The 14,648-nt window shown below is 38.4% G+C and overlaps 1 protein-coding gene across 1 annotated transcript; it reads right to left on the bottom strand.

Annotated features, from left to right (window-relative positions):
- Positions 1-1,729: 1,729 nt before the first annotated feature.
- LOC108427097 (mitochondrial import inner membrane translocase subunit TIM44-like) lies at positions 1,730-14,212 on the bottom strand. Its single transcript, XM_017697041.2, has 13 exons — positions 14,172-14,212; positions 12,363-12,452; positions 11,279-11,446; positions 10,658-10,738; positions 9,235-9,384; positions 7,674-7,810; positions 6,457-6,542; positions 6,193-6,285; positions 5,151-5,275; positions 4,872-4,922; positions 4,489-4,578; positions 4,134-4,244; positions 1,730-2,471 (listed from the first exon to the last, which is right to left on the bottom strand). The coding sequence occupies exons 1-13, from the start codon at positions 14,199-14,201 to the stop codon at positions 2,352-2,354; spliced, it is 1,332 nt and encodes a 443-aa protein (XP_017552530.2). The 5' UTR covers positions 14,202-14,212; the 3' UTR covers positions 1,730-2,351.
- Positions 14,213-14,648: the final 436 nt, after the last annotated feature.

The following is a 14,648-nucleotide window of genomic DNA, read 5'->3' as shown; positions in this document are numbered from 1 at the left end:
TGTTTTCCCAATCAAATTCACAAAGAAGCTCCTTCTCAGTTAAAGTTGTGATAAAGCAGCATCCAACTGGTTACAGTGCATAGGAATGTACAGTAATACTGTGTAATAACTGACTGTATTCAGTGGATCAGTAGTACAGCAATATCTGCTGAGGTAAATGACTCTTGTAATTCACATGGTCCCACTTATGTCAAATCACAGTATCTAAACAACTCTGGTCAAATTACATGCTTTGTTGATGTTCTCAGAGAAAACAAGATAAAATACACTCTATAGAGAACAAACTTTGAGTGCAGAACAAAATTTTTAAATTTTCAATTTCTATTTGCTTGCTAAGTTTAACATACTGGAAAAAAATCTAAACAAAGAAATACAAAATGTGTTGTAACTTTTGTACAGGTAACATTTTTTTTTTTCCTCCAAAATGTTAAATTCAGCATATAGACAGTAATTGTGCAGTAGAATGTGCAGAAGTGTGTTCTCTGTAGAGGTTGTGTAACTTACTTTTACTAACAAAACATCAGAACATAATTTGACCAGGGTGCCTAAACCTTTGTACACGACTGTACATGTGACCAATCCATGCTCCGCTCCCAAATATTTTTTTCGTACCTACTGTTCCTGGGTTACAACAGGCTTTACAAAACACTGGCAAAAATATCATTAAGTAAAACTCCAAAAACAAGTACAGTGGTTTAAATACTGAGTGGTTTAGTGTTTTGAGTCTCTAACTGTCTCATAACATTACCCACGTTTACATGCAGCCTAATAATCTGTTAATAACCAGAGTAATCGCTCAATCAGAACACAATATGTGCATGTATACACCTCAAACGGAATAAGTGAGGCCATTCGGAATAGTTTCTATCCAACTGAACGAGGCGGGTTATGCGGGTTATTACCTACGTTCTGTGCATGTGTGTCGCATCATAGCGAAAGTTTATAGCGTTCAACGTGGTGGGAGCAGAAACTGGTCTGCAGAGGATACGAAGTTTTTACTTTGAACTTTAACAAACGGTGGTGGGACGGGCATCCAGCTTATGTATCTCTCGCCACTTTCTTAATAAGGATATGTGAAGCTCGTTTTTCTGAGACTGCCATTTATAAAGTTATTAAAAACACGAACGCTACTTAGTACTGCTAGTCTCACTCTGACTGGACTGATGTGATGCTCGTTGTCATGGTACTAATGTCACTAAGTGGTACATGTGTGTAACATACGATCAGATTATATAGTGATATAGTGCGCACCTAAAAGGAGATTTTCATCATTGTTGAGTAGAGTGAGTATATAAACATCTCAGTCTTTATCTATAATCAGAACGTATTCAGTCAGATTGGCAAAAATGTTTATGTAAACACATGTAAACATGGGTAAACACAGCTATTGAGTTTCCAGTTTAAGATGCTATGCTGTCAAGCTGGACTATGGTGTTTCAGCTGATCAAAACTAAGCTAAAATATCAATGATGCAGAGCTTCCCAGCATGCTAGAGAGCTCAATTACACAAAACAGTTCAGTCAATATACACTAACAGTATGACATTTCACACATCCATCCATCCATCCATCAATTTTCCAAGCCGCTTCTCCGTCAGGGTCGCGGGGGGGTGCTGGAGTCTATAACAGCAGTCATCAGGCGGAAGGCAGGATACACCCTGGACAGGTTGCCAGTCCATCGCAGGGCAGACAGACAGACACAGACAGTCATTCACACACTCACACCAGGGGCAATTTAGCATGTCCAATTGGCCTGACTGTATGTCTTTGGACTGTGGGAGGAAACCGGAATAAATATCATTTGAAATGAATAGCGTATTTTAAAATTATGTACCCTGACAAAAACATATGTAATTTCTTCTATGAAAATTTTTTGCCCAATGTTCTGTAAAAACTGTCCAACCTTGCAATAGCTCCTGCAAAAGAACAGATTTGCGGGCGGAGCATGGATGTCAAATAATAAGTTAAAAATTACTATTACTCAATACAATTACTCAAATATTAACATTTGTCTAATGTCATTGAATAAATTAAATATTAGTATAATTAATACATTAAACTGTGTCATTTTCTTGATAATTAATTTAACATTAATATTCTAATGTTCTGTAAAACTAGTTTGTACTAGTTTGTTCTGTAAAACTACCTTGCAAACACTGCTAAGAAAGAACACATTTGTGGGTGGAGCATGGAGAGCTCATCCGCTCAGCACAGGCAAAAACTGTGTCGGGCAGTCTCAGATTCTTTGTGGAGAGCAGCTTTGATTTCATGTAAAGAAGCTGAGTATTCTGTCCAATGTGAAGAACCTCTGTGAACTCACACTGCCTGGCATTACACACAAGGTGGTTTCTCTCAGAGCACTTGCTCAGTGCTGGACGCTGACATGTCTAGTAGCCTCCAGGCGGCATGTGGGTTGAGCTCCTCCTGGTCCCTGCACAGCGCCCACACATACATCATCCTTAATACCTTCTCCTACACACAAACAGAACAGGGGAGCATAGTCTCAGTAAAGAGTACATCATTTTTGTTTTGAGTGCTGTCCATTCCCAGCCTGACAGGGCCCAACAAAAATCATGTTGTTTTCTCAGCTTGGGCTGTTTTCGAATGAGCAATTTTTTATGCGGTAGATTTTGCCCACTCTCACACCTTTTCTCTCAGGCACTTTCTGTTTCTTGCACTTTCTTTTTCTCTCTCGGTGGATCACCCTGCTTGAACTTCAATGTAGCAGGGCTAACAGCTGATCAGAGGAGGGTGGATACTGTTCTCTGGCAGTTACAATTAGTAATTTCACTTAAAATCACTGATGATATATAGTGTATTAAAGATATAAACAGCTGTTTATTAAAGCAAGCCATTTTCTGTCAATCACTTACTAATTATGTAACGAATACCTAACAATGTAAATCTGTAAATACATCTCTGTTAGAGTGTCTTCCATTTAAAATATAGCAGTACTAGTCAAGCCTGGTTGGGTCTCAAAGCTCTGGGCATGGGTCAGGCTTGGGCTTCAATTTCATGCCCATGCAGGCGCTTTAACTTGAGCATAGCTAAAGTTTACAAAGCCATTTGCAAGACTCACAACTTGTACATGATTTGGTCATGAACTGATTATTAAAAGACTTAATGTAATGGCATGTGACTCACGTCTCATACGTATCAACACCTTAGCCAGTAGCTCAATAAAGGATTCAACATATTGTCCTTATGTTTATCCCTTACAAGTTCCAGTTGTTGCTGGCTATGAATAAAGCACTTTGCAATTTTCAACTAATTATTCTCATTGAAACAAGCAGAGAAATTAATTAAAAAGATTCTACATGTTTAATCAACACCTGTTTGTAAGTGTAAATGGAGATGTTTTATTATGACTTAAATGTAATGATTGTGATGAATGTGATTGTGCAGATTACAAATTAAAACTACATTTGTTTTGTCTTTCTTTTTTTCTGATGCTACCAGGCTGGGATGGTGAAGCCTAGCACATGCTTTCTCTAGTCATGTGAAGTGCCATCACATCTTTTTAAGCTGCTGCTAATGTAACATAATTTGACAGCTCAACTCTCTGGAGGAGAACACTAATTGCCAACTCTGTTTCACCAGTAAAAACAGGACTATGTAGGCTAGCATCACGCTGAGTAATGGGGGAGAGGGAGGGCCATTCCACCTAGCCTTAGAGAGTGAGGCTAATTATGTTCTCATGGACTCTCAGGGTTGGCTGTGGCATCACCGATGATTGACTGTGCAACAAAAGAGCCATCAGATGGCTGCCATTTGTCATTTTCGTAATATGGAAACAAACAGACTCTAACCTGTCAATACATGTAAATGGAATGTGAGTTGTGACTACACAACTATGTAATTTACTTCTAAATAATTAGAGAAAGTCAAACGTCATCGCAAAACCACAATTCTAAACTTCTAAAACAAAAATACACAAACACAACCATTCTAATGTTTGCAGTTGCTCTTCAGAAATAGAACTGAAAAATAAACTACAGTGAGTGGGAAGAGAACAGTCTAGAGTCTTCAGCAGTTAGACATGCGTATTACGCACAGAGCACACGCTCATGTTTGTTTTTGTTTGCCATACTGGTGTACTTTGGCCTTAAGAGTTTAAGAAATAAACCCACTCACAGGATCTCCCTCTACCACTTCCCCTTTAGGGCTTCGAATCACCATGACGACCTGGGCCTGGAAGGTGATGATCAGTACAGGTCCTTGCTCCATGATCTTACCCATTGCCAGCTGAGGAACATCCACATGAAATAACAGAGAACAGAAATGCAAGTATAGATATATTGTACCTTTGGCTTATATGTCCATAGTGCAGAAGGAATGTATTTTTAATCATGTATAGCAATCCATTAAATCACTGACATCTGCTGCAATGTCCCAAAGCTATATTTAACCAGATACTAAAGACTTTATTATTGCAAATTGTTGCATTCATGTGAATGTAAGGAGCTTTCCAGTAAATTTCTTTACTCACATCAATGTTGTCGATGTCCAAAATCTTGGACTGGAACTGCAGGCCCATGGCTATGGCTTGCTTAATAGGGTGTGCAAGCTGACTGTATGTCTATAAGCAAAAGGGAAGAGGGCCACAAATGCCATTGGCCACAGTCAGACAAAAATGAAACCAATTTAACCAAACCAAGGTGAACAGAGTTCAACTGAACGTAACTGAACTGAACTAAATTGAATGAAACAGAACTAAACTGAATTGTGCAGCCAGAGCAGGAAATTGTTTGTTTTTTCCCCAAAAAGCAAAGGAAGTTGATTACATCAGGAGGGATACAGATCAACTACATGAACTGGCACAGGAAACAAATAGCAGAGAGCAAACTAAAGGCATCAGAAACGATTACTTACAGCTTCATAGCACCAGTCTTTAAGAACCTCCAGCTCCCCTCTCATTATTGCCTGAGGACAGCGAAAGAGATTTAAATAATAGACCCAATCATTATTAATTAGTAACATTAGCATTATTAAGTGTGTCCATTAAGTATTGCATTATATATGTTAAATAAAGGAAAAATCTTAAAGTACACTAAGTATGTTTTATTTTGTTTGCCCTGCAGCACTGTGGCAAAAAATTAATGCCTGCTCATATGTGAGGGTAACCAGTGACATACGCAGGAGATATATCACCTCCAAGATATTTGGAATGATGTCATTTTCACATTGGCGGAGAAAGGAGTCTTTATCAAAGTTAGGATCAGCTCTCAGGATCTCTGTTAGCACCTCAGACATCTCCGTTTTGGAGAAGAGACCACCTGATACACAAAGCATATTAATTATAAATAAACATTAACAAATAGTGAACACTGTAGAGGTCTTCTGAACATACTGGTGAAAAAGGACAGATTACAAAATGGACAAAGGTACGTTGCATAGTTAACAACATTAGCAGCTATGTAAAGCTTTAAAGTTCTCTGTACTCTTCTGTTTTCATAGATAGCAGTGTCATAAATCATATAAATCATAAGTTACTTAACTCAAAGCAATCTGAGGCAACTTGGGCACACTACAAGACTTTTAAAGTCCTAAAACAGGGGTGTCAAACTCAACAACCTTAATAAATCCATAAGCAATGGGAACATTTTTTATTTCATTTTTAATTAATGTTGCGCTGTAATCCTATATGGCCAATGTTCATTCAAAATATGCAACAACTTCAAACAAAAAGAGTTAAATACATGCACTTGTAGTAGACCTTGAAATATTAAATAAACAGGCTATTATTAATATAAAATTAAAATTCTTCTGCGGATAGGATTGTGTCAGATCTGGCCCATGGGCCTTGTGTTTGACACAAAAGACTAAGCATCTCATACTATGACAGGTTTCTGCAGATTTTTTTGGGGAGCTATTTCCAGAACTGACCATACATGACTAGGCTCCTCTCTCTTTGAACAGAGAAAGACAAACAGTCAGCTGGCTTTTACGCTTTCACAGCAAGCAGACTGGCTCATTTTAGCCACAACTTTCCTTGTAAACTTTGCCAAAAAAAAAAATGGGTCGTGTAGTGTAACCCCAGCTTTAGCCATTCAGTTTGCACTATCCAGTCACAAGCTTTTATTTAACTACATTACCCTCTGAACTTCAGTATTTACATTTACATTAAAACATTTTGACTGTGTAAAAAAACTTTTAAAAAAATAAAACCAAGAAAAGAATGCAGTCAGTTTACCAATGATGTCTGAGACTTTATCTGTAAGGGCACGTGAGGCTCTGACGAAGGCATTGCCACTTTCATCATATTTCATCTTCATCTCAAAGAAGCCTTTATAGAAATACAGACAGATAAAGAGGCATCATGACATACAGTCAAGAACACAGTGCAAGAGCTGTTATTTCTAAAAACATGAGCTTGGCGCCCCCTGGTGCAGGTCATGTGCTGCAACAGAGCATCAGAACAGAAACTGATAAGGAAAAGTAAAATGTTTGCTCTTACGGTTTAACACCACATTATTGTCCTTGAAGTCCTTCCACTGTTGGTACCACTTTGAATCTTTGTGCAGGACAACGCCGGTGGCATCTCTGTAAATAAAACCACACAGATAACAGACACAAGCTACAAGGAACAACAGTTACTTAAAAACCAATTATTACAGTGGTGCCACAATAGTTTCTAGAGCAAGAGTTTGCAGTTTAAAGACCCCAAAAAAAAAAACCACACGTGTGATGATGTATCTTTAAGGTGATAGGAATTGCTTGGAGCAGTTTTTTCCTGTCCACTAAATGGCTAATGCATAAAGAAGTCAGAAAGCCCCCCCAACTTTTCCCTTCACAGAGGCCAATTCCAACCAGGTCCCCCCCTATCACATGATGCTACCAAGTTGGGAGGGTGAGGGCTAGGAGGGCTAGTCAGATGAAATGTCACAGCATTTTTTCAAACTGCCGCTAACACAATGTCATTGGACAGATTAACGCATTTGGAGGAGAACACCAAGTATCAATTATGTTACATCAGTGAAAAGATGATTGTGTTAGCAAGCACTGCACAATGGGGAGAGGGACGGTCATCCTATCCACCCAGGATCAGTGAGGCTAATTTTGCCATCTTAGATTTCCATATTGGTACATCACTTACCAAAAAGGAAACAAATTTGTGAATTCTTTCAAACCAATGAGAGTGAGGGACACAATTCTGTGCGACACTATACCACATAACATGACAAGTAATATGCTAGTTTTAGGCCACAATGTCCCTTTAAGTATTGATCAATGTGTACTACATGCTAACGTTCTTAATGCTCAACATGCACTACATGTTAATGTTGAATTATCCCCTACAGTGTTATATTGGTCTTAGAAGCTAATCACTTATGGCTTTACTGTATAGTGGCACATCATATTTTTTCCTTTGCAGTGTGGATATATCAGACAAAACAAAAATGACAGAATCCAGCACAAGCACATATCTGATGTGGAGTCTTCCCAAGTACAACAACAAGCTATATTAGAATAAACAGAAATGCTTAAACACTTCATAAATCACTGTACCAAGAGCCTCAAGTGGCCTCATGAGAATGTGTATTTCTTTTTAAGAGGAATATTGTTTATGTTTTAACAGAATAAGTAAGGCCATGCCCAGAATCTAAATCTAGTCTGTAATACTAGGTTTAGAAGTATGTAGGAGAAGTAGACTGGACTCAGAATCAAACTTACTCATTGGCTTCAAAAACTCTGGCCTGGTTCTCAGCTCCTTTGAAGGAGAAATCGCTTCTCTTCCTTAGTTGAGAGGGAGTGCGGTACGGCCCACCCTGCGTCAAGTCATCCATCTCCTTCCTCACTGTCTCCATACTCTACTCACACAAGCAGAGATGAACGATTTAGCAGGCACAGGGCCATTTTTGCATTCTGTCTTCAAATCCACAGAACCCTTGGAAATCATTATATTACATATTATAGCTACACTACATGTCCACAAGTATTCAGAGACTCCTTCTAATTAGTGAAATCAGCTACTTCAAGGTCTGCCTATTGATGACACAGGTGTTCCAAGTACACACTGCAATCTCCATAGAAAAGCACTGGCAAGAAAATGGGACGCACTGGAGCAGCTGTACATGAGCCTAAGGTCACCATGCGATAATGCTATAAAGCCCCCCTACATTGGGCTGTGGAACAGTGGAATTGTGTTCTTTGGAGTTGTAGCACCATCCAATAACTTTGGGATGAGCTGGAGCGGTATTTGAGAGCCAAAATTCATCATTCAGTATCAATACCTAACCTCACTAACGCTGTTGTAGCTGTAATCAAATCCTCACATCAATGTTCTAACATCTAGTGTAAAGCCTTCCCAGAAGAGTAGCAGCTGTTACTGCCGCAAAGAGGGACAAACGCACTATTAACACTCTTGATTTCAGAAGAAAGTTCAGATTAGCAAGTGTCTACAAACTTTTAGAAAAAAAAAAGTAAAACTTACTTACTTTTTTAAGTAATTCAATCAAAAAATTAATACATTACAGTTGTGCTTACTCAGAAAACACAGTGAATGTAGTTGGCTCCTTAGAAACTAAAACTGCTTTACTATATAGAATTTTGTGTTGGGTTTTTACTCAGTTCCATCTCTCAGTGTAGCAGTCACTCCTACAGGATATAACTCCCCTACCACACAATGGCCCCAGCATGAGGGCAGTGAGGGCTTCCCACTGTCAGGATTCTGACCACAGAGAGTTGAGCCACTGCTGGGTTTGAACTCATGATCTTGTGCCTCCTGATGGTCAGACAGTCATACAGCAGATAACTGTTCTTTATATGTGCAGACAGTGCTCTCTGTCTGAGCATGAGGAACAATTAAAGCACAGGTCACACTGCTCAGACTTAATTCAGCATTACATTCTTTCCTGGAGATCAAAATTTTAATTCTGAACTCAGAACAGAGTGGGATCCGATTGAAGCATAAAATGCAGGCATTGCAAAATTAACATTGAGAATCTGATGATCCATCTATTCTGAGAAGGAAAAAGGAAAAAAACAAAAAAAAAAAAAAACAGATTGTCAAAAATGAAATGCTACAATACTTTAATGTGTACTTGATGTAGTTTCTTAAACATGATTCGTTATTTGTTAAAAGGTCAGCCACTGAAAACTATTTTGTGTGAAATTAAACAATGGCTGCTGCAACACTGAACCCTGCCTCCAGTGTCCTCCTTGAGCCCGGGGGAGCATCTACCGTGATACAGTAGGTAATGATGATGCCACAGGACTGAAGCAGTTTACTGACCTGCGAGATGACCCTGAAGGCACTGGTCTTCCCCATCACGTCCCTCCTCTTGGACACTGACTCCGCAGAGGATCGAGCTGTTTTGGCTGCCTCTTCCACACCTTCCTTTATCTTCTTACCAAGGTCAGTACGACCCACGTCCTCAAAGCGCTGCAAAAGCACAGATCAGTGAGGCATGACACAAACCAGTACCGCCTTCACCAAACACTGAGGTAGTACCAGCCAAAGCTTTAGACACATATACTCATAAAATGGCTTTCCTTATTCTTATTATTTACCATATTTTACAATAAAATCAAAGATATCAGGACTACAAAATAACACATGGAATTATACAGACACCACAAATGCCAAACTAATCAAAACTATCTTTAAAGTATTTAAGAATCTTTTTGACTTGATGCTGCTTTTTACACACTCCTAACATTCTGTCAAGCAACTTCAGGAGAAGCCATATTAGATTATAGCTTATTTTCAATTAAAAAAATCCAACAAAACTGTGGTGTTCAAACTCTTGCAAACAACTGTCTTTATATATTATTATATGTGCATTTTATATATATATATATATATATATAAATGTTAAAGTTTCAAAATGAACCATTCACTCTTCAGTCCACATAGTCTAAAACATTTCAGACCCACACATTATAAAAGTGAAAACCTATACAGTTTTCAAAGTATCACAGGCATAGTTGATCATCCAAGGCATATTTAATGTCCAAATATTATTTGTTAGTTTAGTGCTGGAGCTATAAAACTAATGTTGCCAAAAAAACAACTTAGAAGCAAGTCGTTCCTGTAAATACATTCTCTACACTTCTCTCACACTGCATGGAGGTTTTCAATAAGTTCACTCATACTTATCTATGTTGTTCAAAGAAGAGTATGACTTTTCTTCAAAAAAACTAAAGAAACAAAATTTGGACACAAAGCATGTCGTGGCTGATTTTTTTAAGATTATGAAAAACACATTCAAATCAGGTGTGTATTAACTAGTAGATATAGATTTAATATACTATATATATTTGGGTTGTATATTATACTATTTGCTACCTGATGGAGACAAACTATACTCACATGTAGATACACTAATGTGTAGAGATTACAGATAAGGGAGACTTAAACAGAGAGAGAACTATAATGATATTAACAGTGGTGGTAATTTTAGGTCCAGAAAGGCCTGAATTATCCACCTCTGGATACGAGTACATAAACTTGCTCATAGGGTCAAAGGAAAATCTTTTTATGTTTATGCACATAAAATGATGAATCAGGAAATTTGTGACCACAGGAAATGTCCAGGTCAGTGTTTCCTTCAGCAGCATTTAACAAGTGCAGATAAATGTTTTGCATACAGTCACATGATGGCACACAAAAATATATCATTTGCATGTTCACAGGGGAAGTTTAGTGCTCTCACTTCTTTAACCGTCTCTGATAAGGACCCCAGAGTCTTCTTCAGCACCTCGGAGGTCCGCACTGTTTCTGATTCAATGCTTTTCTAAAAAACAAAGAGAACATCCACAATTCTCACAAATCTCCAAAGTGATAGGTTTTTGTTCCATCTCCTGGGAACTTTTCTTGGATCATTTCTATTGGTTTATTCATAATGACATCTATACACAGTGTAAAGGCCAGCTGGAGTTATTAATATCATGGGGGGAAGGAGATACAAGGTTATAAACACAACAAGAGAATAAATCTGAATAAATACAGTCCTGTTATTAAAAAAAGTAATAAGCTGGTTAAAAGAACACCTGATTTAACCTGATAAAGGCCTGATTACACAAAGTATGCATAGGACCCTAACTGTAAATACTGAACCTACTTACAGTTATGTTTTAACTTACTGTATATTTCAACTAACCATTACATAAAAAAAAAACTCTTAAATGTCCTCAATTTTTTACAAGGGATTATAACCTCTGTTTATCATCCACCTTCAGCAGCATTCTGTAAAAAAGACTTGCTCAGCATTTAGGCTCCACTTCCTGCTGGGAACAGGAAGCAGGAAGCAGAAGGGTCAGGCAAGTCCACTCACATATTTCCTCCTGGCCTGCTGCAGCGCCTCCGACTCCTCCAGCCGCCGGGCCTCCTCCCTGAACTTCTGAATATTCTCCTTCATCTCCTTGTTCTTGCTGAGCTCCTGTGTCAACGAGTCCAAAAACTCGCCCAGGAAACTTTTGCGCCCTCCAGAGGCATAACGGCGCTGTGGAGGAACACAAGATCATCACATTCATTAAAGCGGCTTCCCCATGCAGCCCTCAGGGACCTATAGACGGTCCAGAGTTTTGCTCCAAAATGTGTGGACTGCTTTTGAGAACCATAGCACACGGATATGGGCTTTGTCTTATCCAACGCAACCATCAGTGAATAGTACAGATACATGGCACTTCAGCAGGACATCAATTGTTGGTAGTTTATTACTCAGCAAGAGAGTCACCCAAAATAAACCCCAGAACTATCTTGCAAAGACACATGAAGCGTGAAGCAAAACTCAAACTAATGGCCCAGTAAGTCTTCAAAAATCAGTCCCATGGGAACTGTATGAAATGAACAAGACAGGAGACACGAGTTAAATAAGTGCCCCATATTTTTCAGTCATTCTGACAACTGAACACTGTTCTAATGCTCCTTATATTTTGTTCTGTACAATGTGTGAATACAAAAAGTGAACGTATTCTCCACAGCAAAGAAACTTAAATGGAACATTTTTATTTGCTGAGTTTTGGAAAATAAGAATACATCAAATTTTTGCACAGGCCACATTTTATGTTTTTATGAGATAAGAGATAAGATAATCCTTTATTAGTCCCACAGCTGGGAAATTCAGTTTTTATTTTCATATGCTAAAGTCAGCAAATAAATAGTAACTGTGTATTAAATGTGCAGAAGTGATAATGCTTTGACTTCTTCAGAAAACTAAAATTGAAAAAAATGAAGCTTCTAAATGTTGGCTCATAAAATCATAGTCTCTTGTACTCTGCATTCACAGCTCTGTATTTGCGTGTAAAAGCAACAGTACACCCACTTCTATCCTCTGGCAACTGCTAAGTGCAAACTTTACCAACTGATAAACCACACCAACAATAGCTCAAGCAAACTGACCAAAAACAGTGAGGTACCTGTACAGCCACTGCCTGGCACCCCACGACTCTGCCTGTGTTGAATGTTAAACATGTTACCGACAGAGTTCTGCTTCTCCTGAGCAAGAGCTGAAAAGCAAAACACAAAAACATTAAAACATTACACTCACATTACTAGCTAGGTTGTACCGTTCACTTCAGTATATATATATATATATATATATATATATATATATATATATATATATATATATATATATATATATATAATCTGTTGTTGGATCAAAACCTTGTATTTCCAAAACGGTAACTTTACAGGAGAAGGAAAAAACACACTTTACTTTTAATTTAAGTCAGTGGAACCAGACATTTTTCTAAGTCATTATGGGTCGTTTCTTTTGGTCCATTCTTCATTAAATTTGCAAACAATGGAAAAAGCAACAGGTATTTTCAGATTATATCAAAAACTGAAAAACGACAAAAATAGAGATAGAATTAACCAAAAGAAACTGCCCAAAATGACTTAGAAAATATCTGGTTCCACTGACTTACATTAAAAGTCAAGCAGTTTTCCATCACTGACACCAAATGCTTAGCTTTCAACTCTTCTGATGTATATTATAAAAGCCTTATTAATCCCCTGGGAAACTGGGTCATGTCCACAAAACACAAATCATGCAGTCATAAAACGCATAAAATAACAATTCAACACATGAGAGCAGACAGTTTTCCATAAGCCAACCAAAATCTTTGGGGACAGAAAATGACATCAGTCAAAGAAAGTCTAATCTGAACAAGTAAAGCATCACTGACCATTAGGGCTCTTACAATTATTACATTTCATCAGATGATTAAATGCTATAGAAATCATTGTGCTTAACAATTTAATTGTCTTTTTCTTGGTCACTGTATGTAACTATTAAAAGTACAAGCCTCAAGCTGCCACATTGGTTTATAACACAATGTAGCTTATTAACTAGGTGTACTGTCCAAATGACACACACACACACACACACACACACACACACACACACACACACACCTGTCTACAGTTTTACAGAATTATGTGAACAGTCAAGCACAACAGACACTTTTTTCTTGAGAGTGAAAACAGAAGCAATAAAAACTGCTTGCCTACATCATAGCAATATCAGAATTCACTACATACCCCGCTAGAAAGACCAGCATAGTTGGGCACTAGGAAATTCTGACCATGTTGTGTTTTGGACGCCTCCCAATCAGTTACACAACACATTTTAAAGTTCTGCCTAGAACACATCTCTCATATGTTTAAAGATAAAGGTCTCTCAGATCCATGGACCCAGGTCAGGTAGTAGATCCCAGAGTCCAGATAAAACATCATTTAGCTGTTATGTTGCATACAACTGAAAGAAACTGCCAGAAGATCTTAGATGTGCCCCAAATGAGGCAGTTTGTAGTTGACTGAGCTCTAAAACTTGCACTTTTTCCTTATTTTACCCTTGAAATGCTCATTAGGTTTTAATTCGCCTCTGTTGTGTACTTTTATTTTTGATCTTTCTCTCAAGCTCTCCTCTTACTGTTCCTCACTGGCTTCATGTGAAGCCTTCGTGTGTGAAACGTCCTTCTCTCACAGAAGAGGCGGGTCGTCGGACGGAGCAGATCAGAGCAGAGCAGCGCAGAGCAGCTCGTGTCTGGACTGTGTGGTAGAAATGATGCACTGCGGATTTCCTGACAGAAACGCCGAACAGCGTGGACCTCCTCAGCCGGTCTCAGTCTGACAAGGTTTTTTTCATTATCGCTGTTTTTTTTTACTAATTCAATGTGAAAATAACGCAGAAATGAAGCGTGCATCAAGAAGAGCCTCACCTCAGAGCACCGGCACAAGGACGCCGCCATGTTGCAGTGAACTTGCGTCATGTTGAGGGTCAGCTGGTTTTCTGACGTCTGCGCCGCGTGACTGAACGTCACGATGTAATATTAATAGAGTTCAAAGAAAGTCATTCCCTACGAATTTTTCTATCAGAGGCTCAGTTCATTCAGAATTGAGTAGTTCCGGATATTTTAACAGCCAGATGCAGCTGACGGTTTTAATACCTGTGTTGGAGACTCTCGAGGCTGCGTACAAAAACCTTAATGGTCCATCAAAACTAGTACACGACCAGTAGAAGTCCGTTCATTAGTGTGGTTTTGGACGCAGCCTAGATGTAGGAACAGTTTTATTAGGAACGTGTTTGTGTGTGTGTGTGTGTGTAGCCGAACTACATACATTTCCTTAATGACTTTAACCAATACAGCTCAGAAAAAAGCACCAAAGTCATGTTATTTATGTTCTTAGAATTCAGT

The sequence above is a fragment of the Pygocentrus nattereri genome, chromosome 19 (genome assembly GCF_015220715.1).
Source record: "Pygocentrus nattereri isolate fPygNat1 chromosome 19, fPygNat1.pri, whole genome shotgun sequence".
NCBI lineage: Eukaryota > Metazoa > Chordata > Actinopteri > Characiformes > Serrasalmidae > Pygocentrus > Pygocentrus nattereri.
The sequence above is the reverse complement of the archived record's forward strand: the minus strand, read 5'-3'. Positions and strand labels throughout refer to the sequence as shown.

Bases quoted from the DNA above. Each gene is read 5' to 3' on its own strand.
- LOC108427097 (XM_017697041.2), bottom strand. From the start codon at position 14,201: ATGGCGGCGTCCTTGTGCCGGTGCTCTGAG. The intron at 12,453-14,171 runs GTGAGGCTCTTC...TTTGCTTTTCAG, and splicing joins CCTTGTGCCGGTGCTCTGAG to CTCTTGCTCAGGAGAAGCAG. The intron at 7,811-9,234 runs GTCAGTAAACTG...TTGTGTGAGTAG, and splicing joins CCTTCAGGGTCATCTCGCAG to AGTATGGAGACAGTGAGGAA.